This window comes from Bombus huntii, chromosome 14 (genome assembly GCF_024542735.1).
Source record: "Bombus huntii isolate Logan2020A chromosome 14, iyBomHunt1.1, whole genome shotgun sequence".
Taxonomy (NCBI): Eukaryota; Metazoa; Arthropoda; class Insecta; order Hymenoptera; family Apidae; genus Bombus; species Bombus huntii.
In genome coordinates, this window is record NC_066251.1 from 6,125,779 (window position 1) to 6,150,625 (window position 24,847).

Here is a 24,847-nt window from a genome sequence, read left to right on the forward strand (position 1 = left end):
TCCTTTCTCTCAATTTCGTCGTTAAAATCCTTCCTCGTTTCGCTTTACCTTTTTCCGAAAAAATTTATAACGCGAGCATTTGCCCTCCGTTCGACGTGTATACTCGTCATTGCTTAAGTTTAACTATGCGCCCCTGTAAACGATTGTTGAAACTAAAGTTCACAGGTTAAGAGATCCTTCGTGTATCACGTTGTACGTACCAATTCACTTGGAAACGCGTCTGATAAGCGAAAGGACGTGAGAATGATAGTATCGCGTGACCATCGAAATTAATATATCGAGAAACAAGCAATCATCGCCGAATAACCTACGTGCGCGATTTTATCGCGCGAAGATTCTCATATCGCGTACTTTCGTCGGCGGGAACGCATTTTCGATGCTCCACTTTGAACATTATGCCAACAGCGCAACGCAGTCCACCTCCGTAGTCTGGCAAATCGTCGTCACTCAATTTAAATACGGCCAATTATTACGAAATGCTGACTTGGCGAACGAAACTAACTGCATAAACGGCCAGAGACGAGAACAACATTAGCAGTGTGAAAGTATCGACATTATGCCGAGCACGAAGGGTAAGTGATCGAAGAGAAGCCGCTTCAAAGACCATTACTATCGTCGTTTACGCTCTTACAGTATTTTCGCTTGAATTTCGGAAATTTTTCACTGTCGAGAACTGAATTGAATTTACCGTGTGGTAATTTTTTTTTGGCAAGGCCGGTTCGAAGTTAAAATTAAATCGGAAATAATAATAATAATCGACGAACTGAGACAGCGAAGAGCAAATTGGTTTCGTTGTGTATCATTATTTGATACTATTTTCATCGCATGTGTTATGTTCTTTTAATTCTTAACCTTAGGAAACTTGATTCCAAATCATAAATTCTACGTTCCGTAGAATAATTAGAATTAGTAAGATGTTAAAAAGAATTTTTAAGAAAGAAATTTTCACCTCGTCCTTTCTCGTTTCGCGATATTTGAACATAGAAACTTGATAAAGATATCTGTCTATGAACGAAGCCTTGTTCCTCTTACTAAAAATTTAAGAAACAAGTTCCACGAATCTACGAATATTCTACATGTTTGTATCAAACGTTCTACATATTTCTGTCAAAAACAACAGATCCCTTTGGAGAGGACGTGTCGCTCCTTTACCCGGACAATCACAGCGATAAGTTCGCCAAGTTTACAGAGACACCCTGTGAAACGCCGATAATCAAAGGCGTAGTAAATCAATTACGAAAATGGCCAGCGGATGTAATGTTCGCATTTCTGGCAGCCTGTCTAATCATAGGAAGCCTGGTTTTCTTGATCTTCCTCACGGTGGCTATTTGTGCGCCCACCGTTGTCGGTAACAGGTGTCTAGCTGTTTCTTTATTATACTCTTGATGGAAAGGATACAGTGAGATCATGAATCAAAGCATTAAATAGGTCTAATAATCGGTCTATCGAATTTCTGATTGCCTTATTATTCGAATTGTTCGAAAGCCAAACTCTTATTCGAACTTTTTGAAAGCTAAACTGATCAGCGCTACTTTTCACAAATTTCTAATTTCACTACTCAGATACCAAAAAATATGAAAGTTACCAAAGAATGAACGTCGCGTGTCCATAGGTTTGTGTATCGCAAAGAGATGGTAATGCACAATGCTTAACAAATATTCGTAGGAAAGTTTAAGAAAATCTCGCTGTATCAACCATCTTGTCATCGTCTACACGCTATAGTAATCACTAAACTACGGATGTTTACGTAAATTCATGTTTACAATGACTCATAATTTTTATTTATAAATTATTATTTTTATAACTGAATTACCAAAAGGTGGAACTTGAATAGAGATTCGTTCCAGATTCTACCAAATATTATATTTCGAATATTTTTGCGTAATTTCATACATTATGCGCATTCTGTACGATTTTGCTCTTTTAAATTTCCCACTTAGCGATTACCATGTTAATAAAGATCAGTCCGCAGTTACAAAAGAATTTTTCCAGTCTCGCTATATTTTTTCCACCAGGAGCGCTATATCGATCGTTTCAACGATTTCCGTACACAAGGCAGAAATTTTGATATCAACGTTGTTCCATAAATCATTCGATATTTTAGAATAGGAGGAATCTCGAACCTACAAGTCGGAGCATCCAATGCGTACTTCTTCAAACTGGATAATCAGAACTGGTCGACGACGGATTATTGTTACATAGAAACTGCGGCCAGAAGACATCCAGACTTTAATGTAAAACCTTCGAGAGAAATCTTTGAAATTTTAACGTTTGTCCAAATTCCAGAACGCCGGTGACGCGAATTTTTATCGTAGGTGTACCTGATAAATTTAATAAAGGAGGAGCCTAATAAGGGAAGATTGAATCAGCCGAGTATTAATGGAACAAGACTGGAATCTAAATTGAACGATTCAAATAACTATCATTCCTGGATATCGAGTCGAGAGGATAGGCTTAGGGAACAATTGGTACTTGCAAATGGAAATATAAGGAACGTCAATGTGTCAATCGATAAATTCTTCAAAGGGTGAGATCGACTATAAACTTCTACATTATGCGAGACGGTTTAAACGATTTTGTTTGCAGCTCGAAATTGTGGAAAATTGCGAAAGAATTGGACGACCAAGTCCTGGAAATCGCAGCCAAAGCACAGTTGCTTTGGAGCGTTCCTGGTGTCGTCCTCAAACCGAATATGTTTTGCAATCTAGACTCGATGAAAAGTTATCTTTGCAAGTAAGCAGAACATTTTTATCTGCGTAAAATTTCTTTACGTTGTTCTAAATAATTAGACGGGTGTTCATACGTCTATAAAATCTAAAATTAATTTAGATTTGCACAAAACACAATGCATTTAATGTGCAAAAATTTGTAAAATATTCAAAGTACACTACAAGCTATAATTATTATGTATTAGGACACTTGTCGATATTTAATATAAATTACATATTTTTCGGTAATTTTATTTTCTAGCTAGCTTAGTATAAATCTATTATTTCGTTTATATTTATATAAATTGTAAAATTTGGTACAGTTAGCTGGTAATGTACGAATATCTACGTAAGTTGCATTTTTTTTAATTAGATTCTGCTTCTTCTCAAAAATATGAATCAGCATAAACATCGGTACTCTAATAATAATTCAGGTCGATTATGTTTTGTTCTTCGAACAGCAATAAAGACGAGTGTTTACCAGACAAGCTGGCAACTATTGAGCCAGAAAACGATATTCAGCTAACAGGAGTACCATGTCAAGCTTTCATGGGCTTCATCGTCCAAGAAATATCAAAGAACAACCATAATGGAAAATACACATTGAAGGAAGCGGTAGAAAAATATTGTCCAAGGTAAAATTGAGTCGATAAAAGTCGGACATAAAAATCTTGGTACATCCGCACGCGAAAATAATTATATTTCCTTGTAGATTGTATTACTGTCCAGAAATTCGGATCCTAAACTCGAGCCCAAAGTGTCCAACGAATGCTTTAAACTGCCCTATCGTTTACTCGAGTATACTAACGCATATCACGTGACGACTGATATATTTTATTACAAACTGTACACGCTGTAGCTTATAAAATATAATTTTAGAGAAATGATGTATTCGCTCTTTCGTTCGATTTGTCTCCTTTCCTCGTGAATGTCGATCCTATGCTTCATTTGAAGGTTCTATGTTCGTACAGTCGAAGGACGCCCAGCCACATCCAAATTTCTCCGACTAAATGGCAAAATTTACCATTCGAGTACTGTATGATCGAAAAGCAAATATATACGTGTTAAGGGTCTGAAACATACATATCAGTAAAATTGTGCCTAACGTGTAAGACAGAGCGGTCGATAATGGGAAATAGGAGAAAAATAACCAAATAGCGACAATGGACTCGCTGATACCGCAAACCAAGTCAGCCAGATAGAGAACTATCGATGGGAGACTCCAACGTGGATTTTTCTACAATATTTACAATTATTAGAGATATACACTACCAGGCAAAAATTTGAGATTTAAAGATTTCTTTATAGCACTAATTTTAAATTGATAATAAAATTAAGTGATTCAAGGTAGATACAAATAATTCGAAATTTTTAACCAATAGTGTGCATAATTTGTAGTGTGTATATATATATATATATATATATACTATATATCTTATAGTAATAGCGTGCAACAAAAATCCATAGTTTTAGAACAATTTTTATGTCCTTCTTATCCCACTACGGTACAATTTCTCTCAACAAAAGCAAACCATCAACTCTTTTGACAAAGTTCAGCAATGAAATTATTCTAAATAACATATTCTATTGTTGTAGATCTATATAAATAACAAAATTAATGAAATGTTCTCACCGAGATCAAAGAATAAGCAAGCATGCAAATGGCGAAGAAAGAAACAATCGTATAAGGCATAGAGTAGCCTAGGGTCAAAGTGATCACAGCTTTATGAGCATAACCTGGAGCAATCTCTCCATTTTCCAAGATACTATACTCTGTCCGACCATAACGGACGCTATGATAGTTCAGAAGTAACATACAGGTAGACAACAACAAAGCTTGAAAAATTCTTAGTATTTCATTTTCAGAAGTTCCGGTAGAATCAATTTTCCCTTCCTTTATGTTTATCTCATTCGTAGAAGGACAAGTAGTTTTAAATTTTCGCGGGGGAAATCCATGATCGGTTGCCTAAAAGAAAAACAGATTCCATCAGATTAACCATCAGTAACCAATTATTTGGATTATTCGCTTTTAGATTTAGTTCTGATTTTTCATTCGCTTTTGCTTCCATTCTTCAAAACTAATAGGTCAAGGTTTTATGTGAGCCATACAGCACTGCAATAAGCAGAATAATTTGAATGTTTAAAAGCATACAGCGTTCTCCATTAAAACATAACTTTATCCATAGTCCCCACAAGTCAAAGATTTTTTTATCCTACCACTTTCCCCTTGAACCTTCTATGTTCATAGATCAAGAGAATAAATTTTGTATTTAACACCTACACCCCCACTTTCACTGAAATTTTAGGTCAGTTAATGAAAAAGAAATTTATGCACCCATAGATAAAATAGGCGTTATGTTAATTTATAAGATATTTTTGTTATACCATGGTAAAATATTAAAGTATCAGTAAAGTGTTATTACATTTATCCTTATATCTATTTTATTATTATTATGTGAAGTTAAGTTGGAATACAAGAACAGTAAGAGATGGGAAATGAAACTTTTGTAACCCTTCAGGGAATCAAGGAGGTAACTTAACCATTCAAATGAAACCTTCTTTCTCACAGAAAATTTCATCTAACCAGAAACAATGAAATAATTTCTAAGGACTTACTTCGTCGTGTATCGATTGAATTTTACCAGAATACACATTCATCGTGAGAATTTTCCTTTCTTTTTTTTCTTCCTCTTTTCAATGAGAATCGAAAATTACAGACCTAGGCTCCTTGAAGTGAAACGCATTATGCAACGTTATTCAAATTGTTCAGAGAGGGAAGATTATTGAATCAAAATTATAAGATGATAAGCCGTGTATAACCTTCGGGGGAAATTTCGGTGAATTATTTTTCACTTGCAGAAAATTGCTCGAGCGTTTCGGCTATGAGAATAAGAAAAGAACTTAGAGAATGGCACGTCGTTGCAAACGTTCTGTGCTTTCCAATCTGAAAGCGCTGATTGGAAACAAAAATACGGTGAGTACATGAACACACGTGCGCGTGTGTGGATAACGTCGTTAACGTTGCATTCATCGTTATGCAAACCGGTTAATTGATTGGCAATACATCGTTGAATCGTGAAACTTGGTTGGAATAATTACGAATTATCGAAATTAGGATAGATCAATTCTCTGAGTTAATAATTGGCACGGTTCCAGAAAAGAGTAATCAAAATTCGAATTGCTTTTTCTCGTTTCCGGGTCAAGCTTGGAATCATTTTCGTAAAGTTTGACGAGAATAATCATGAGATTTCGATGTAGACGAAAAATTAACGAACGTAGTGGATATTTAGTTAGTAGCTTTGGTAATGTTCGTGACATTACGATGAGAAACAGGTAGATAATTTATGTAACAATTTTCTAGCGACTTGGACAACTAGCGTGCACCCTGTGCGACCATTACATCATGGGAAATTCTATCTACGTGATCATACTCGGCCTCATTGGGACCGTTAGTCGATCGTAATACTCCTTAATTATTTCCGCATAATAAAACACAAGAGTTCACGAATCTCTTTCGTCTGAACGAAGATAGTGGTTCGTGAACTTTTAAATTCGATTCACCAAATGTTTAATCTAAATTTATTTGAAATATCTTGAAGTACAGTATTGTGCAACTTGATATTATTTTAGATTTGTTGTTGATTCCCAAAAAGTGTTATCTTTTTCAGGAATTATTGGTAATTTACTAGAAAAGAATCTTTTTTTAAAGAATTATATTAGCGATGCTGTTAGGTAATTTTGCAATAAACTCATTTCCTACTATCTTCCATTCTATCTTTAGTACTTCAAATAATTTACTTATACGCCTCTCACTTTCTATATTCTTAAGATACACTTTAAATCATTTTACACGTATTTTACAATATATAATGTACAATTGAGTATCGAAATATTCTTAAAGAATATACATATAAGCTAAGGAAAGGATAAAAGAAGATTCGTTCCTTTTAACTACGTTAAAATATTTCCTAAAATCATGATAAATTACCATCATGAAATTAAGCCTTTTGCACAATACTGTGTACGGAAGAAAATCTTACAAATACACTGCCTAATTAATGACCTAGGTGATTACAGCGTTTGATATCATCCGCATAATAAATTGCAAATTGCCAGTCAGATCACCCTCGCAAACCAGAAACAATGAAACCGGTAATTTATTCAATTCCCCTAACAGTCTTAGAATAGAATTTAATAACAATTAATCGTTCTATTATTAGTACCTTTGGATGTGGAAAGAGATCTAAAGCTAATGACGTCGATTCTGGGAATAGAGCACTACACCTTAATCATGCTGGGAGCAATTACAGTGAGTGATTCGAAGAAATTTCCCTTAAATTCGACATATTAAAGCGAAACGATATTTTTTTCTAGGAATATCCAATGTTACATACACCCTGGCTCTTAATGCAATTGTGCGTGATCATCGTGGAGGTCACTGTATTCTGTGTGAAAGTATTTTTGGATGGACTTCACATAAAACGCGACGAAATTTTATTATCCGTCCTGACCGTACATAATTGGCTTCAAGTGTTTTGTTTGTTCCATAGACAAGCTCGGCAGTCTCGTTAAATCTTTAATTCTAAAAAAAATTTGATAGCAGAAAATGTTTATGCAATTTGAATTATTAAAATTATTGTAAAACCTTGTACACAATGTTTTGATATAATAAAGGATAATCGTACGACGTATATACTTGAAATTGCAGACTACTTACTTTATTGTACCAATTTTGCGTTTGTTGTTAATATATATATATATATATATATATATATATATAATTTAAAAAAACACGTGGATTGCAGTTTGCTCATAACCTAATGGTTCTATCATGTACGAATAAGTTGATAAAATCCTGTTATAATGTCATTAAAATTAGAAAAAAATGTTACATACGCACGCACAGAGAATAGGAAAGAAAATGGAAAGAATCGGCATGTAAAAAATTTGTCAAAGGTACGAAAAGATATTAAAAATTTAAACTAGCGTGTAATTAAGTATATCTTGCGTTTCTTATTACTATTAATATTGTATTATACAATGTTAGGTAGAAGCACTGTACATGGCACTGATGTGTTTCGCAATATATTGTTTAAGTTGTATCACTTTAGAAGCCGGAGGCCGTTACCCTCACGGGAATCCAGTGACAAAATCGGCCGCATTTAATGCTCTTTTTCGGCGAAATTACAGTAACAAAGTTTAAATATTACCGTAAAACTTATCACTTTATTAAAAATCTTCATCCTTGTTTTATATCTTCGAGGAAAACATGCTTGAATATAAAAGATATGAAATTTATATTTTTTAATTTAAAATTTTAGAACAATTTTTAAAATTTTTTATTTTAATATTTGAAATTTAAAAATTCGAAAATTTGAAAATTTTACATTTGAAATCTAACTCGTCTAAAGAAATTAAAACTTTATTCTCAGATTTGAAGATTATAATACTGGTAACAAATATAATCTCTGGACTGATAACTACTCTAATGATGACGTTTGCTGATAGATATGATATTCCTTACTTATATTTACCATGGTTGGTGGATACCATGAAAGGAATGACTTTATGTGAAGGACCAGCGCTTCTAAACTTAGCCAATGAACTTCTATCTAACATTACTCTTCCTACTGCAATATTTATACTTACGACTTTCTTTTTATACGGTACAAAAATCACACACGTCCGTATATTATAAAATAACATTACACAAACATTGATTATTCTAATTGCTTAAATTTTATATTAAATTGTAATATAAATGCATTTCAGTTGAGGAACTTTGCATTTGGAATGATGTATTCATAAGGTTTCAACATTGCTGGAAAAATTATCACAACGAAAAACATTCTGCCATGGAAAAAGCTAAAGAAAAATTATTTGCTATGCGTAATAAAAAATTCATATACCAAAATAATGTTAAGAACGAATTAAACATTGGTGTTGAAAGATTGAAATCTGATAAAAAACCTATCGAATTTTGCAATAACATCAATGATCAAGTTTCTGCTGAAACGCGTTTAAGACCGATTAAAAGTACGATTGAAGATAATAATAACTCTATTCGGAATCAACTATTGGATATAACTGGATAATTCATTTTTAAATAATTTTTTCAAATCCAATTCATAGGCAATATAATTAATTTTAATTCGTATATACATTGATTTACATTTTATAACTATAATTTTTCTCTGCTTCGTTACTTTGATATTTTATAAATTATCTTCATTACATATTTCACAGCAATTTTGTAAAAATTTTTCTGATAATAAAATCAATCATTACTTACCACTGAGGATGACTCCACAGCCATTGAATTCGAAGAATGCACAGTTTCAGCACACTTTCTTGCACCTGAAAGACGAGACCGAAATTTTGAGTGACACCAAACATTGTTAGATGTTATCTAATATGGCGATCGAGAATCGGAAAAAATTTTTGAATGTCGATCGATTAAACAAATCAATATCTTATATCACTTTAATTGTTTGGTAGTTATTCCGATTTATAAGTAGCATTTGTTAATTTTAATTTGCATATATGTAATTTTAATATGCATTAATTTAAATTTTATAATCATAATTGTTCAATCTTTCTTACTACTCCAATATAGTATATATCATTTCTATTAAATATCTCACAGTAATTCTGAGAAAATTTATCGAATAATAATATCAGGCTCTTACTTACCAATAACAATTACCTTCAAAACCATTGAATTCGAAGAATGTACAATTTCACCACAGTTTTTTTGCACCTGAAAAACGAAACCGAAATCTTATGTGACGATACACATTGTTACATTATCCAAGATGGCGATCGAGAATCGCAAGCAATTTGAATAGTTGAATATCGATCTATTGAAAATCAATATTAAGTAGTACGTAACTACCGAACTATAAATCAGTATTCTATAGTAAATTATCACGAATTGCATGTCTCTTAATAATTATTTGATAAATATACTGAGCCACATTTTATGTATTTATAGAAAATTTAGACATGTAAATGCAAAGATAGAAAATATTTGAATTATAGATCTAAAGGTATAAAGTATTTGAAATACATGACTATATATAATATTCATATTATATTCACTAAATTGTGAATTTACATAAATGTATTGTATGTGTGTATTTGAATATGATAAGAGATCATACTAATTAAGATTAAAATCAGATATTTGATTAAAAATATATTCAACAATGTTAAAAGATTGTAGCAAGCAACAGACGGTGTCTTGGCTTCTGTATAAGATATTTCTCAGTAACTATATATTTTTATGCCAATTATTATGTAGCTTGAAATATCATTGCGTAATTATCGTTTTGTGTGCACTTACCAATTTGTATTCAACAAATTCAATAAGTTTCTTTGAAAATTTATGGAACGGCATAGCATACCACTCAACAAAACTGCACAAAAAGATGGAAGCTGCGTGTTAATTTGAAAAACTTTCATTGCGCAGTCTAGGAATATCGATACATCCGGATCAATTGCAATCTTTTCTATATACACTACTAATATAATTTTTCTTAGATTTTTAGAATACAAAATCATGCATTCTTTATTTTCAACATTAAATACTCCACAGTAAATTTTGTTCTTTTCATAAAAAAATATGAAAATTAATTGTTAACTTTCTAATTGTGTCACATCTTATTCGATATATCGAATTAGATTTATCTCGATAGTTGTTTAGAATATATTAAAAATAAGAAATGTTATATTAAATAATATAATAATATAATAAATAAATAATTATAGTAATAATATAGTTGAAGTATGTTTGGTGAAATCAAAATATTACGTTATCTAAATCAATTGTTCCCGCCTAAAAGACTAAATGGCGGTAAAATAAGTACACATGCGTAGTCGAAAGTTCAGTTCACATTGGTGCAGGATAAATCGTTGTGCTCACGATGTGCTTGACGCTCATACAAGTTGTGCGCGTGCCGGTAATAAACCGTTGTTTGGTATAACGGTCATTCCGTTAAATCTTTGCGTCTCTGTACATAAATTTACTTGTAACTGTTTAAGTAAAGTTCGTGATACTCAGAACGTTGCGTGCAACCCACAAGGAACATAGTGAAAGCGTGTCCATCGTTAAAAAACCGTCAAACGTCCAGTAATTCGAACGGAATCAAGGTATGTATATTTTCTTTGTGTTCTACGTGCATTGACCATATTTTTCTTTTTTCCTATAAATTGATAAACGTTCGTATGAATAACCACGTTAAAAAACGAGATATTTCGTATACTCGAGAAAATAAGATGCTGTTAAACAGATTTATCGAAGGAAATAGTAACGTAACGCATAGTTTATTTTTATACGTACATTCTTAGTACAATGAGCTCACAGTTGTACTACTTTTGTTGTTTACCGCGGCACAAAATTATAATATGTTTAATCTATGTACAGACATATATGTACGTATAGGTTGTAATGCGACCATGTCCCGCGTTACATATACCTGTAATGTCTGGTCACGTGTTTTCGTATTCAAATAGCTCATATATACGAAAACTGACATTCTATCTACTTGTATTCGTCTCATCGTGAGTCATGTTCATGCGAACATCGTTTTTGCGAAACATAACCTGCCAGTCCACGATGTAAAAGCGTAATTCTTTAAGTTGTGCAATATTGTAGAGGTTATAAATGATAAAACTTAAAGAACAAGGATATCCTTTATTTATACATAGCTTATTCTTTTATTGCATGTATGATACATTAATTCCAATGTAACAAATAACAAGGATCAGGTAAAAAATATTACAATCAAGAAAATATTATCAGAAAAATGCGTTTCGTTTAAATAAACACTCGGAGAATAGTTTTGCAAGCGTATATATTCGTCTTTTTTTCCTTTTTAAATCATTTTATCATTGAACTAGCAAAACTTAGTCTCCGGGTATGTAGGAGATGCTTTCATTTAAAGCATCCTTATTTTGTTTCTTAAATCTTAATGGACGAATTGCAATTCACAATCCTCTGTATATGATACATTTTGTTGGCATAATTCCTCTTTTGTTTGCTATAACAAGTCGTAGCAAAAGCTAAATTCTTGCAAACACGCATATCGTTGCTTGTATTGGCTCGAACAAGTTTACTGCTATGCTATGCATATTACAAACATGCTTATCTTTCTAATTATAAGGCGATCGAATTATGCTATAGGCATCTATATTACATTACAATCTGTATTGAAATATTTAAGCAAAGATCAACAAATATTGTCTCAGCTTCTACAACACACAAAAATATTCTTACTTCAAATCAACTCTCACATAAATTTAATCATATTAATTGTAACTGTACAAAAAGAAGACCATATTAGAAGTATATTAAAAATATGTCTAAAAAGACAGACTAGAAACAGTAAGGTTTTCCTTTACTCGTACAGTAATTGACTAATCCGACTGCAAATCAAAACTGAGGTAAACGTGTACTCTGTTCTACTTATCAATGAATAATACTTCTTCAGTTCAGACACCGTACTCTCCTCCCACACATATTATCTCATTACTCGTGTACCTGCAAATATTTTACTTTACAGTAAAGATCTATATGAAAAGGGGATCTTTGAATTATCTCGATAGGGCAATAAATTTGTGCAAAACTTTAAAGATTTGGAAACTCAAAGATACAAGAGGTATTACTTTAAAGCTTGTACATCCCTCTTGAACATATAGTTCTTCACTCATCCATGTATATTTTCTTTGTCAAAGACTAGAGATTGTTAGATAAATTGTACAAAATGTTGCATTTAGAAGGTTTGCCAAAAATTAGGCTCCTTCTATACCTTGCCATGCTTTAGACCGGTCCAAGTTAGTCCCATAAATTTGACAAACACTATGCAACACGCATTACCTGTTGATAAAACAAACTGCCTTCGAGGTGGTCATTTTCGACTCTGATATCGTTTCTGAAAAAATACTCTCAAAATTGCCTCAATGTCGTGTACCCTGTTTCCATTACTCCCAAATGTCAAACTTCCACCTATATGCTAAAGCCTTCTTACTTTACAGACTGCGAATAACAACTTGACACAAATTGATTGCTCCACACAATGAAAATTCCATAGCTCACAAAATAGTTCATGGTATTGAGCTGCCCATCAAGCTGACTCACTTTCTAGTCAGAATAAATCAGAAACTACACAATCAACTCCTGTGACCCACTTCCCATCATGGATGAATGCAATCACCTTTGGTTTGGAACACGCTTAAAGAGGCGACGACATCGAAACGCTATATTGTAACTTTTGGAAACGACCTTAGACCTCGAAGGCTTCCCACTGCTACGCTATCATAGCAGCAATAGGGCTGAAACGCATTATTTTGCTGAGCAAGATCCATGCAACCGAGGCAAGGGCGCAAAGTGTAACGCCACCCCATCCAAAGTCCATGCTCCAGGAGCTGGTGAATCGTCTGGCCTTGAGAACATTACGGGGAACCGGTCCACCAATTACACCATCCTCAGGGCCGTCGGGTAATCTAGTTCCCCGATCCTGAGCTCTCTTGAAGTGAATTATCGTCAGGGTGAACAACGCGAACGTGGCTAAAACAATTGTTTCGTATTAAAAGGAAACTTCTTAATTTAAAGCAGATGATTATCATTAACATGAAATATTTGAATAATTTTAGGAAATTTTGAATAAGTTAAAAATAAGACAGATATTTATCTTTATATGGACAATGAAATTCTGTAGCAAGCAGTTTTGCATTTTTTTAAAAAGAAATTCTGCTTACAAAAGACTTAATTGAAGCAAAGGAGTACAAAGAAAAATAGATTCTGGAGTGTTTGGAAACGTCTTATCGGAGGTGAGAGGTATTTGCCTTTTATCGTACTCAACGGCGACCACTAATACCAAGAGGGAAGCTCCTTCGTTGAATAAGAAAATATCTTAATTATTCATGAAAAGTTATTGAACTTCCGATAAAAATGAGTTGATTGCGTGACACAATCGAATACATGGTTCAACGAGGAAATGTAAATTGAATTGCTTGTGATTATCGGTTTGTAATTTCATTCTTCACACCTATTACTTTCCAAAAGCAATTTTTCGTATTTACCATCGACGAATAAAGAGCTTGAGAACTTTTTAACAATGTATTCCTCTCTTAAAACAGCTTATTTTGCGGTCGACTTACTAAGTATGCAGAAATCCTTTTGCGGTTACCAGGTTTCCCGCAACCACGATGCTCCACATCGATCAAATTTATTCGGCTAATGGCGATTAACACTTTAATGTCGCTTTAAAAGCTTTCTCGGCAACAAACTCACCTGCTAAAAGATACATCACACCGGTAACGAGGACGGCCGATATTTGATGTCTGCAGAGTCCAAAAAATCCAATGAGAACTGCTGTGCCCAAGATAATCAGACAGACTAGAGAACAGGAGATACTCAAGTTCTGCATCCCTATGAATGAACATGAATTTTTATCGTTTAGAAAAATATTAAAATTATTCTATGAATCGTGTTAAATATAAAATCCACAGAATCTTCGATGCACTTTGCTAGTATCATCAAAAATATTTGTCAGTTATTAGAATTTTTGAGGAGTAAATAATTCAAAAGGAAGAAATTCTCTCTCTTCTGGATGAAATCGATTGAAAAATTGCAACATCTCGACGACAAGTAATCTCGACCCAAATGTCGCAGCTATTCTTTCTTCTCTGCAAAACATTGGAAGCTACACTGTATCGATTTAATTTTCAGTCGCCGTAAATAGAAATCAATTTAACGAGGGTGATCACGTCACAATAATCGTGGAGGTAAAGGAGAGAGAATAAAAGTGAAACAACTATACTCACGATTCTGCCAGGCGGCGCGGATCTCCTCGTGTACTTCGTCAGGCGTCAAGTAGTTAATGCACCTCCCTTGCGGAAAACCTACCTGACCCAGTAGTCGTATTTCCTCCTCTGAAACACGAGAAGTGAAAAAAAGAAATGACGTCATTTTCACGCTGTTCCTTGCGCGACGTGGAACAAAATTGTGAACGGGGTGGATTCCGCTGGTTTCCGCTTCTATCCTTACTCTACTCGACTCGATTTTTAATTAAACGATCTTTAAAAGCTTTCCTTCGTGTGGTGAAATTTTGATGAAAAAGCTTGGAAACATTAAATCCCGTATTTAGTCTAAAGAGTATCAAATTGGAGAAAATGTCACTGAATTTTTGTAGCTCTACGTTTATTATACATTTTTGTGTATGCGAAAACTTAATTATTTAATTTGAAAGAACCTTTATTAATTTTTTATGTATGCCCTAAGGTTTAATTGAAAACTCGCTGATTTCACGAGTCGATGGTAACAAAATAACTTGTAATAAACTGGAATCGATCAGTTGGAAAAAGAAAATGAAAATACAGAGTTGGTGTTGTAATTAGGTGCACGCACTGGCCTTAATTCAAATAGAAACAATAAAATGTTGTATTCCCGTGTGGAGAGAGCCGGTTTACACAGATTTACGTGTGATCAGTTAACTCGATACTGGAAATGAGTAGTCGAATTAAGTCTCGGGGTCAGGAGCGCCGAATAGTTGGAGCGTGAGATTCGATATCAGATGCCGAATACTATCGGCTCGTTGGAGAGGATGAACCTGAACGTGGATTTCCGTGAAATGTCAGGAAGACGGGGGGTATAGAAGGTCGTGGAAACTTGGAGAATTGAGCAATAATAAATCCTGAAGCAGAAATAGATCGATCCAAGTTCAGCGGGTCTAGGTTGGCTGTCCTCGTGCCTCCTCTTTCATTTGATAAACTAGCAAAAGAGTTCCAACATAAATTTGATAACGAAGATTTGACATGTGATAAGATAGATAACAGATGAAATATCATTAATGAATTTCCATTCATTCTGCATTCTTTTAACAAAAACATTTCAAGGATGTACTATTGGATTTCAAAGATTACTATATTTACCAAACAATTTCTAGAAGTATAAAATAATTTCAGGATGTGCAGGTCGAGAATATTAGACTGATTTTCATAAAGACCCAGTACATAAAGCAGAAGCAGTGCGTCGCCTGATTTAAACAGCAGCGTTCCGTGCTTGGCGTGACCAGAAACCATCAGAGGAAGTTCTCCAGGAGAAAGAAAAAGAAATCTGAAGGAACAAATTACATAGGCACACATTTCCGAAGGTCAAGTTCATTTAATAATAAAAAGCCATCTCATTAATCGTAAAAGACTTACTAATTTTTTTTTTTTATGAAATTAATATTTTTCAAAATAATCTTTTCTTTTCTCCTTTTAATGTTTCCACTTTCTCACATACAAAAGCTTGTAGCGCAAAGAACCGACGATCCATGAATTCAAATACTTCATACCGCAAAGCTGCTTCAACTTGGAGTAGACGATCGAAATAGTAATCGCAGCCTTTCCAATTTTCCCTTGTCCCCGATGTGGCGAGAAAATTAAATGTTCAAATCATACAATCGACAATGAAGGTCTATCCACACGGGCAAAAAGAAACACGGCCGTCAGAAGCAGAGAAACGTTGAAATTTCAATTGTGATGTTGGACTTTCTTCTCAATTAAACCTTTTCGACGGCAACAAAAACCTGACGAGTCGATGAAACATTGAGAAACAAGGAGAACAGATTTCGTTATGCTGCGTTGCAATTTTCGGTATTGTGATGAATCGTCGTGGGAAGAAAAGAGTGTATGGAATTTTTTGTTTAATGAGATTGCTCGCTAAAACACAAAATAATTGCATCGCTCGTTATGGAGTGCAAACGTAGAAATTAATAATAAAATTATTGATTTCACGAGCTGTACCGATAAACGAAAGACCAATAATCTCTTTTGTTATCGAAGACAAGCAACTATGCATGTCAGAGAATGGTAGAACGATTTTTCATAAATTGAGCCAAGTGCATAGGTGGTTCTTTTTATAAGCTTTTTTCTGGCAACGTTATACACTTTCTCCTGATAAGATTATATCGTAAAGATAGGCAGACGGATCTTATCGTATTTTACGATAACTGTCTCGCGATTATAGCTATACTTTCCGAGCTAAATGAAAGCAAAACAAGTCGATACTAGCGGCTATCGATTTGAATGTTTATCGTGAGTAATTGTGCTTCGTGATAATGTATCTCGCATTTTGCAAATATTCCATGTATAATATTTTCTGCGCTTCGTAGAATATTTCCTTGATTATTTCTTTTATGGAATAGAATTTTGTTTAATCAAAGGGCACAGCAATCCGGTTTAATTTGAGTTATAACCCGTGTTGGAGCTTCCATGATATCTTGTTTAGTTCGTTGTCTGCGTCACCACACCCTTTCGTACTTTGCCACAATTGACTTTTTCCAGAACAGTTCGTCCATCCTCCCCTAGAAAACGACCCAATTTCTGTCTCTGGATCTAATATTTTCCTTTGGATTTTATCAAACTACTACTGTACTTTCCTGCTTTTTGTAGAATTCGAGAGAATAAGGGCATATATACTACAGGTGGTCAGAAAAAATACTGACAGCTTGAAAAAATCTAACCATCGTATATTCGCTCCTGGCTTGGTATCTTATTTTTGTAATATCGACGTTTCTGTGCTACAGTTTTTTTAGTACTGTAACTCTCTTTTTGTATTCTTGCATTGTTTTTTTTTTGTTCTCGCTGGCTTTCCTTTTTAACATGCTCGTGCTACTTTCTATTTACTGCTATAATTTACTTTTCAATGAAATTCCTTTTCGATGTCTTTGTATTGTCTTTCCACTGTTGAAATTTCTTCCTTGAAGAGTTCAGTCGTTAAAGTTTGTCCAGTCTCTTCTTTCTGATAAAAGACTTTTTATAAAATGGTAGTTGATAGCAAGAAATACGTTTGAATACTTTTGCAGCCGCATAAAGCTAATCTTCCTTGAAAAAGTTTCACAAAAGTTTTCGTAAACTGTAAATCTGATTGCCGACGAATGTTCGCAAATAATTTTTAGTAACATACATGAGAATATGCAATAATATATTTCTTATTTATTTTGTATTTTTACCCTATATACGCATGATGCTTACCAATCGTTGTAGATACTATACTTTAATTAGGAAATATTTAATGAATTAATTTCTGTTTGTTAGGATTTCTGGAATTTCTGTTTGTCGGACACATGCTGCAGTGAGAAATCTAAATCTCAGTTAGGACTACATGATGTATACACGTATTAGTGTTACGTTAATCTCGATCGAAAAAGAATGTTGCACATATAGCCCTTGGATGTTAATATTAATCAGTGTCATTACTGAAATTCTTTAATCTGAAATCTCGTTATATCATGGAAGCTACTGTAGCATACAGTATCACCATTGTAATGGTTCCTCTGATAAAAGAACAACAAATAAGTTCACTCTAACACATATACATTTTTATCTAAATTACAGTAAATCGAATCACTTTGCATTGGAAAGATAGCTATTTTCAGAACTAGAACTTTTTCAGGTATTTTCAAAATTATCTATGCTTATTATTTTACATTTGCGGTATCCACTATTCTATTCTCTTATTATGGGACGAATTAAAAGTGAGCAAGAGGCATCGATCCGTCACATTTCTTAATTATTTTATTACCACATCGATCTATCATTTTTCGTTTCTTTTGGATGAAAGGTTTAGCATAGTGAAAGTGATTGGCATAAACTTTAGCGAAGGAACGTTCAAGATGTTCATGGTCACAGTATTCCTAGTCAGACAACACGCTGTTTCAGATCATAATCGACTGGTCGATACCTTGGTCAGAGTCAAGGTGGCATCCACCTATAGAACGTCGTTCATACAGAACCGTATCATCGGAGATATGTCGGGACGATTACACATGTATGTGAAAAGGTGTGTGCACATCATTGTATCATTGAAAATTCACGGTCTACCTCAGAACGTTCGAAACAAAGCTGTTTTAAGAAACTATGTATTTAAATTTTGATCTACGGAAACTTAGATATTTTTAAAAACATAGTAATATAATTGTTTTATCGGTGACGAATTTTTCGAACGAGATTCGTGAATGAAAAAACTTATTCAGAAGCTAAGAGTAAATTAAAAAATCCAATAATAGGCGTAGTCTAAAATATCCGTGGAATTTTTTTATGATGTCAAACTATTTTCTGCGTTGTAAGAAAATACCTGTTAATCAGGAATGAACTCACTACTTTACTTTGAATTTTATTTATTAAATCACTGTGTCATGAAAGTCGATCTAATACAATTATTTTCTTTAATGATGTATGTCTGTTCGTTAAACGTTTCAAAATTCTCACTAGACTGTGATGATAAAATAAAAATTGAGTTTTCTCTCAGGAAAAATCTATAGTCGAGGAATAATCAAAATCCAACAAATCAGCCGGTACTCACCAGTGAGGGAGACGCACATGATCCAAATACCGCCGTACATTGGCACGAGGAAGGTAGCTCGTCTGCTAGGATGATGATTTCTGTGACCGGGAGTTTGCTCTAGCATCGCCACCTGTCCATCCAAGTACCATTTAAGTGTAACATTCGCATGGGTCAAAGCCTCCTTGTCCCAGCCAACTTCCTCCCAGTGATCCGACATTATGGCACCACACAATAATCCGGTCGCTGGAACAGATATGAAACACGTCTCTCTATATTCAACGTTGTATATCGACGTTCCTCTGCACAAGAATGCCCTCGTTACTTTAAATCTCCTCGATTCTATGATCAACCTCTCGGCAATGTGCATATTGATAGAAGGAAAACTAACGAACTTTAACAGTAGCTATCATTTCCAATGTTTTCGCGAATTCTCAAAATCCTCTTAGAAGGTTTCAACGCTTGTAAAACCTTTGTGATCTCGAAGATACTCGCGAGTAATATGTTATAAATTCTTTCAGATACTAACTTTGTAATGGAACATCTGAGTGAAGATTTGTTATACGGGTTGATATCTCAAACATGCGACTATGTACTGAATGATATTACTTCAACTATAAAGAATAAACTTGATTGGTGATGATTGTTTCGTAACAGAAGCACAGTCAGTGTATAAGATAGCCAATTACCACAGTATGATAGTTTCTGCGTGTCATTTGACCTTCCGAAGAAGCTAACTGCAATGCTGGTAAAACGCCGGAATAATTTTCCTATTGGATGCGGCTTAGGTTGTAGCTATAATAGATACGTATTCTGACGAATATATCAAAGCAGTGAAATATATTTATAGATTCGTACGAGTGTATGCATTTTGGTCTTTAAACGTCTCATCTGTCGGAACAGCAATTTGTCAGAAGATGCATCCACTGTAATCGTAGTCCATCAAGCGGTAATAACTACAATATTGTTGCAACAGTTTCTGTCATAAAAAGTGAATCTCCTCTACTTAAGGAGATACAAGAAGATTCTACGACGTTCGTCGGGATTGACGGCAGTAAGTTTCGCGTTTAACGAGGAGCCTTGAGAAGAGCGTCGTTTTCGCGCCATAGCTAAACTGCATGCTATAGGATATTTCATTGCATAAGAAAACTGACGTGAGCAAGAGCCCTCGAGCATACTAGAGCATAGGAGCACTTCTCTGGAGTGACCATTCCTCACCGCTGAAAAAAAAAAATGCACGATACAATGAATTCAACCGGTGGTTGTTGACTCTTCTATTAAGGAAGCTTTTAGGCGAACAAGAAGGAACATTAACAAAGTATACGAACGCGCGAGAGATGATTAAATAGGCCTGGATGAAGTGTTTATGGAAGCAAGTCACATGGTACGACGATGATCTAGTACGATATACGATATGCGTAAAACAGTCTGCATATTCATATATATACATATTTTTGTTAGATTACACTGTTTGGTGCGTCTTAATGTTACGATTATACGGAAACATGCGACGAAAATTGCTAAGAATAGATGTTATCTGCGTAAACTACAAATGTGATCAAACACGATGACGCTGCAAAGTACGACGTTTCGTTTCGGATCGGGAACGATAGAGCATCATTATCCACGTGCTTTTCCACTTAACATCCGCCCTCTTAATATACACTTCAAATATCGAATTAATCGATGCACCATTGAAAACGTACACCGGTATCAATTAACGCGATGGAACGAGGATGAATCTACATATTCATTGAAACTCCTCTATCAGTCACAGTATATTTTTACACGTCTTCGTTTACCACACAGACTAAGGACACGACAAAAACATGTTCTCGATTATCGTAGCGTTTAAATCGTGCCTCGTAATGGCCCACAGACACGCTTCTCCGGATCAGCTGATGGTTAACAAATAGGTCTGCACAACACGTTCTACATCGTGCAACGTGCGTCTAGGAAACCAACCGCGGATGCGAGCCAACTTATTAGATTATTTATTACGTAAGATTGATTTTGTCAATTGAGCCGGTTTAGGGAATCCATTCGGACGGCCCAAACAAAAACACGTCGAGCGAAGGAAAGGGGAGTCGAGCGCGAAGAATCGTATCTCAATTACCTGCGAAAGTGAGAGCCAACGTTGCAACGAGGAAAATAAGACGTGGAGCTGGGGCCCTGGGTACACGGGTAGGCTCCATCCATGCAGGTGGTGCCCAGGGCGACCGCTGGCAGCCCACTGAAAGCCGCACAACCGTACCGACAGTTGCCAGTTACGCACTGACCAATCGACACCCCCGGAGCTCGTGGTGTTTTCGGTGACTCTCCACCGCTATGAGAGAGCAAACGATCAGCACGCCCTCTCCGTTCTGCGTCGAAGCGCACGAAAATCGACCGACGTACCACCCAACCAACCACCCCACCCGGATGCTGCGGACAACCCACTCTGGTGATTCTCTCCCTTGTTCCTCTCCCTTCTTCTCTTGTTTCCTTCCATTATTCTATTCTTCTTCTTCTTCTTCTTCTTCTTCCCCTTTGCTCGTTCTTTGATTCGATGCACTCTTTTTTGAATTATTGTTCTCCTTCTAGGTGGTACTATTCTTGGCAAATTTTGTTAAAGACGGCGGTGGTTCACCGCATTGTCGTTTTTTACTACTGTTTCTTTGAACTGTGAAGAACTCTTTCTTTCAAGTGTGAAACAGCCTTTCTAAGATAACTCTTTTGAGGAAGCATGCCTTCATAGTAAGATTGTAGTTGTTAAAGGTTTAACGATGCGCTTGATATCGGATGTCTCCTTGGGAGTTTTAATGTCAAATTAAGCTTCTTGCGAAGCTGGATATAATTGGGATACCTAACTTTCTTCTAGAATTATGTGATGTAGAAACTTCAGTAATATCTATTACTAAGAACGGATCATACAAACTTTGAACTAGGAACAAAAATTGCATGACCGCAGGTTGTGGAGCTAGTAGGTCGCAAGAAGTCATTAGCATCGACGTTGCATCATTTCGCGGGATTCTGTTATAAAGGTGGATCTTTGCTCGTTAGCAGGTTGTTTGCAAGAGAATTAGGAAACTGCGATTGTCGCTTAACGAGCTGCTTACCTACCATTGTTCTAACGTTAGTAGTACAGTATTCGATATTTAAATGCCTTACTCTTATCTGAAACATGTCCGAGTTGCTCACGCGCCACTCATCTACAACTTGCTTGCTGCCAAGTCGAATTCGTGCGACGTTCTACGAGATTCACTTATTTATTTAGTCAATGTTAATATTAACTAAGAATATATTGCTGTGGCGATAGATATCATTTGCGTAGAAAACGCGACACGTATCGCGCGTAGGTGGAATATTCTGAACACGTTTTAATTGCATTACTGATATCGGACCATTCTCGTGGGCGGATAATCGAAGAATATTCTTTTATCAAAGTCTTGATCATCGATGTGGATCGAATGTTGGAGAAATCACATTTTATAAGAACGCATTTTTCTGTATTAAGTTTCTCTAAACAGAGAGTAAATTTTATGCAAATTCATATTTTTAAAAGATCCAAACGCAAATTTGCATTTAATCCTCTAAATATTTAATCTGGAAGTTTTATTTTTTGTATATTTAAATTTTTCATAAATGCATAAAAATCGTAATCCACTTTGAAAACAGCAACGGAAAAAGATCAACAAAAAAATTTAATTTATCAGATATAATCATATTACGCGATAACCATAACTAAATAAGTAACAATGCATCTGACGTTATAGATGGCCGACGTTGCCGAAAACGCAGCCTTCACTGACCCAGCGACCGCGATCTCCCATGGCAAACGGCATCTCTTAGTCCGGGACTACACCATGGCTGTAACCGCATTGGCACAAGCATGTCAACTGCTCGTCGAAAAACACGGAGACACCGCGGACGAACTTGGCGAGCCTTATTTGCTTTACGGTCGGGCTCTTCTTGGTTTAGCGAGAGAGGAAGCTGGAGTGTTGGGTGGCGGAGTGCCGGGCACAGAAGAAACTGAAGAAGACGATGAAGAGGACGAGGAAGAGGCTGAAGACGAGAAATTGAGCAACGTTGACGAGAAGGAAGAAGAGGAGACTGAAGAACACACAGACAATGGAGCAGTTAACGAGGCAAAAGAGAAAACCGCCACCGAAAACAAAACTGAAGAGTCGGAAGCTGAGCAGGAACTCAAGAAACCGGAAGTTGAGAAAAAAGAAGAGAAGGTAGAAACGAGCAGTGAAAAGAACGAAACAGAAAAATCGGACTCTGATAGGACTGAAGATAGTAAAACGGCGAAACAAACGGTCGAAAAGCCAAAAGAAGATGAGAAATCTGCGGCTGACTCCAGTAAAGATACAAGTAACGCTAATGGACCTTCTTGTTCAACTGAACAAAATGGGGTTGCCAAGGAAAATGGAGAAAATGATGGTGAGGACATAGAAAAGGAAGACGAAGAGGATGAAGTTAACAATCTACAGGTATGAAGATTTTTTAATTTAATTTTCTTCTTTCATTGTTCGTATATGATTATATTAAATTATTGCATTGCAACACATCTTGTAAAGAAACTTACCTTCCTTTGTTGTTTATTATTGCTCATTACGTAATTTCAAAAGAAATTTAAGCAATCGTTTAGAAATGTCTTCTATCTTATAAAACCTCTAATGAACAACAAATATTTGCCCTTAAATTGAAGGTTGCCTGGGAAGTGTTAGAACTAGCGAAACTGGTGCTATTAAAGCGTGGTCAATCCGGTTGGAAGTTACTGGCCGATGCTTATCGACTCTTAGGAGAAGTGGCCATGGAAGGAGGGAACTTTCAGGGTGCTTTGAACGATCTACATCGATGTCTGGAACTTCTGCAACAGATTGAGCCGCGAGAGCCAAGGGCGATAGCCGAAATCCATTATCAGCTTGCATTAGCTCACTCCTTGGGCAACGAATTTGACGCCAGTATTGAAGAATTTAACAAAGCTACGGAATTGCTGGATTCGCGTATCAAAGATTTGGAAGAAATGAAAGAACCTCCCAAAACGGACGATTCCTTCTATACGGTAGAAGGGGAGATTCAAGAACTGAAAGAGTTGCTCCCAGAAATCCAAGAGAAAATCTCAGATATGAAAGACTTTAAGCAGGAAGCTTGCAAACTCGTCATAGAAGGTATCAAAAACAAAGTAGCTGGTGGCTGTTCAAATGGTGCTGGACCAAGTGGTAGCAACGACTCTGCACCTAAAGTTCAAAAACCTGCTAGTGATATATCTCATTTGGTGCGTAAGAAACGGAAAGCCGAAGAGTCAGAGACAGAGATTACATCGCCATACAAAAAGCCGACGCCGGAAAAAACTGTTTGAATGAGTTTGGTGCATCTGAAATGTTCTTGGTACCTTGTTACTTCGTTTAGCGGGGTGAAAATTTGAGGGAAAAATTTTTATTGAAAATGGAATTTTTAGCGCTGGACCAAAATAAGATAAAAATTGGCCATCCCACTGGAAAGACTTTGTATACCAGAAAAGATGTTTTAATAGGAATGGATAGAATATACTAATTTGATTCTATCTCTTTTGTTCGATGATTACAGTTCATATATTGTTTGAAAATTTATGTATCTTATTTCTTTCTTTTTCTCGCTATTTCTGTAACTCGTGTATTTATTCTATACCTAATCAGGAATTTGCATCAAATAAGTTGATTATTACATCCAAATTATAATAATTTTTACCTCTTATTTTCTAGGACATATTAAAACATTAAAACATAAGGCTGTTTATGTATAAGTCAAACTAATAAACGTTAAATGCTGATTTTTCTAAATG

General features: G+C 35.2%; 3 protein-coding genes across 15 annotated transcripts; 2 read left to right on the forward strand and 1 right to left on the reverse strand.

Moving 5' to 3' along the window:
- The first annotated feature begins 391 nt into the window (after positions 1-391).
- Positions 392-3,595, forward strand: LOC126873115 (uncharacterized). 2 transcript variants are annotated; one of them, XM_050633666.1, is made up of 7 exons: positions 392-572; positions 1,121-1,355; positions 2,105-2,234; positions 2,316-2,527; positions 2,587-2,733; positions 3,143-3,343; positions 3,421-3,595. In XM_050633666.1, the coding sequence occupies exons 1-7, from the start codon at positions 557-559 to the stop codon at positions 3,527-3,529; spliced, it is 1,050 nt and encodes a 349-aa protein (XP_050489623.1). In that variant the 5' UTR covers positions 392-556; the 3' UTR covers positions 3,530-3,595. The 2 variants fall into 2 exon arrangements, with proteins under 2 accessions (XP_050489623.1, XP_050489624.1); XM_050633667.1 differs by having other exon boundaries at positions 403-572; positions 3,170-3,343.
- A 7,023-nt stretch (positions 3,596-10,618) lies between these two features.
- On the forward strand, positions 10,619-24,845 carry LOC126873220 (nuclear autoantigenic sperm protein). 9 transcript variants are annotated; one of them, XM_050633881.1, is made up of 4 exons: positions 10,619-10,859; positions 15,675-15,862; positions 22,794-23,513; positions 23,732-24,845. In XM_050633881.1, exons 3-4 carry the CDS (start codon positions 22,794-22,796, stop codon positions 24,383-24,385), a joined length of 1,374 nt encoding a protein of 457 aa, XP_050489838.1. In that variant the 5' UTR covers positions 10,619-10,859; positions 15,675-15,862; the 3' UTR covers positions 24,386-24,845. The 9 variants fall into 9 exon arrangements, with proteins under 9 accessions (XP_050489838.1, XP_050489833.1, XP_050489837.1 ...); XM_050633876.1 differs by lacking the exon at positions 15,675-15,862; XM_050633880.1 differs by lacking the exons at positions 10,619-10,859; positions 15,675-15,862 and adding an exon at positions 11,334-11,477.
- LOC126873222 (uncharacterized) lies at positions 11,389-21,297 on the reverse strand. Of its 4 annotated transcripts, none has more exons than XM_050633885.1 (5): positions 21,155-21,297; positions 19,060-19,284; positions 14,535-14,642; positions 14,002-14,139; positions 11,389-13,275 (listed from the first exon to the last, which is right to left on the reverse strand). In XM_050633885.1, exons 1-5 carry the CDS (start codon positions 21,231-21,233, stop codon positions 13,016-13,018), a joined length of 810 nt encoding a protein of 269 aa, XP_050489842.1. In that variant the 5' UTR covers positions 21,234-21,297; the 3' UTR covers positions 11,389-13,015. The 4 variants fall into 4 exon arrangements, with proteins under 4 accessions (XP_050489842.1, XP_050489846.1, XP_050489843.1 ...); XM_050633889.1 differs by lacking the exon at positions 21,155-21,297 and adding an exon at positions 19,728-19,875; XM_050633886.1 differs by lacking the exon at positions 21,155-21,297 and adding an exon at positions 19,568-19,721.
- Positions 24,846-24,847: the final 2 nt, after the last annotated feature.

Coding starts and splice junctions, on each gene's coding strand:
- LOC126873115 (XM_050633666.1), top strand. Junction 1,356..2,104: donor CCCACCGTTGTCGGTAACAG/GTGTCTAGCTGT, acceptor TCGATATTTTAG/AATAGGAGGAATCTCGAACC. Junction 2,528..2,586: donor ATCGATAAATTCTTCAAAGG/GTGAGATCGACT, acceptor TTTTGTTTGCAG/CTCGAAATTGTGGAAAATTG.
- LOC126873220 (XM_050633874.1), top strand. CDS start 16,330: ATGCTGCGTTGCAATTTTCGGTATTGTGATGAATCGTCGTGGGAAGAA. Junction 16,384..22,793: donor CGTCGTGGGAAGAAAAGAGT/GTATGGAATTTT, acceptor CTGACGTTATAG/ATGGCCGACGTTGCCGAAAA. Junction 23,514..23,731: donor ATGAAGTTAACAATCTACAG/GTATGAAGATTT, acceptor CTTAAATTGAAG/GTTGCCTGGGAAGTGTTAGA.
- LOC126873222 (XM_050633885.1), bottom strand. CDS start 21,233: ATGGAGCCTACCCGTGTACCCAGGGCCCCAGCTCCACGTCTTATTTTC. Junction 19,285..21,154: donor GTTGGCTCTCACTTTCGCAG/GTAATTGAGATA, acceptor TATCTGTTCCAG/CGACCGGATTATTGTGTGGT. Junction 14,140..14,534: donor CCGCGCCGCCTGGCAGAATC/GTGAGTATAGTT, acceptor GTTCATTCATAG/GGATGCAGAACTTGAGTATC.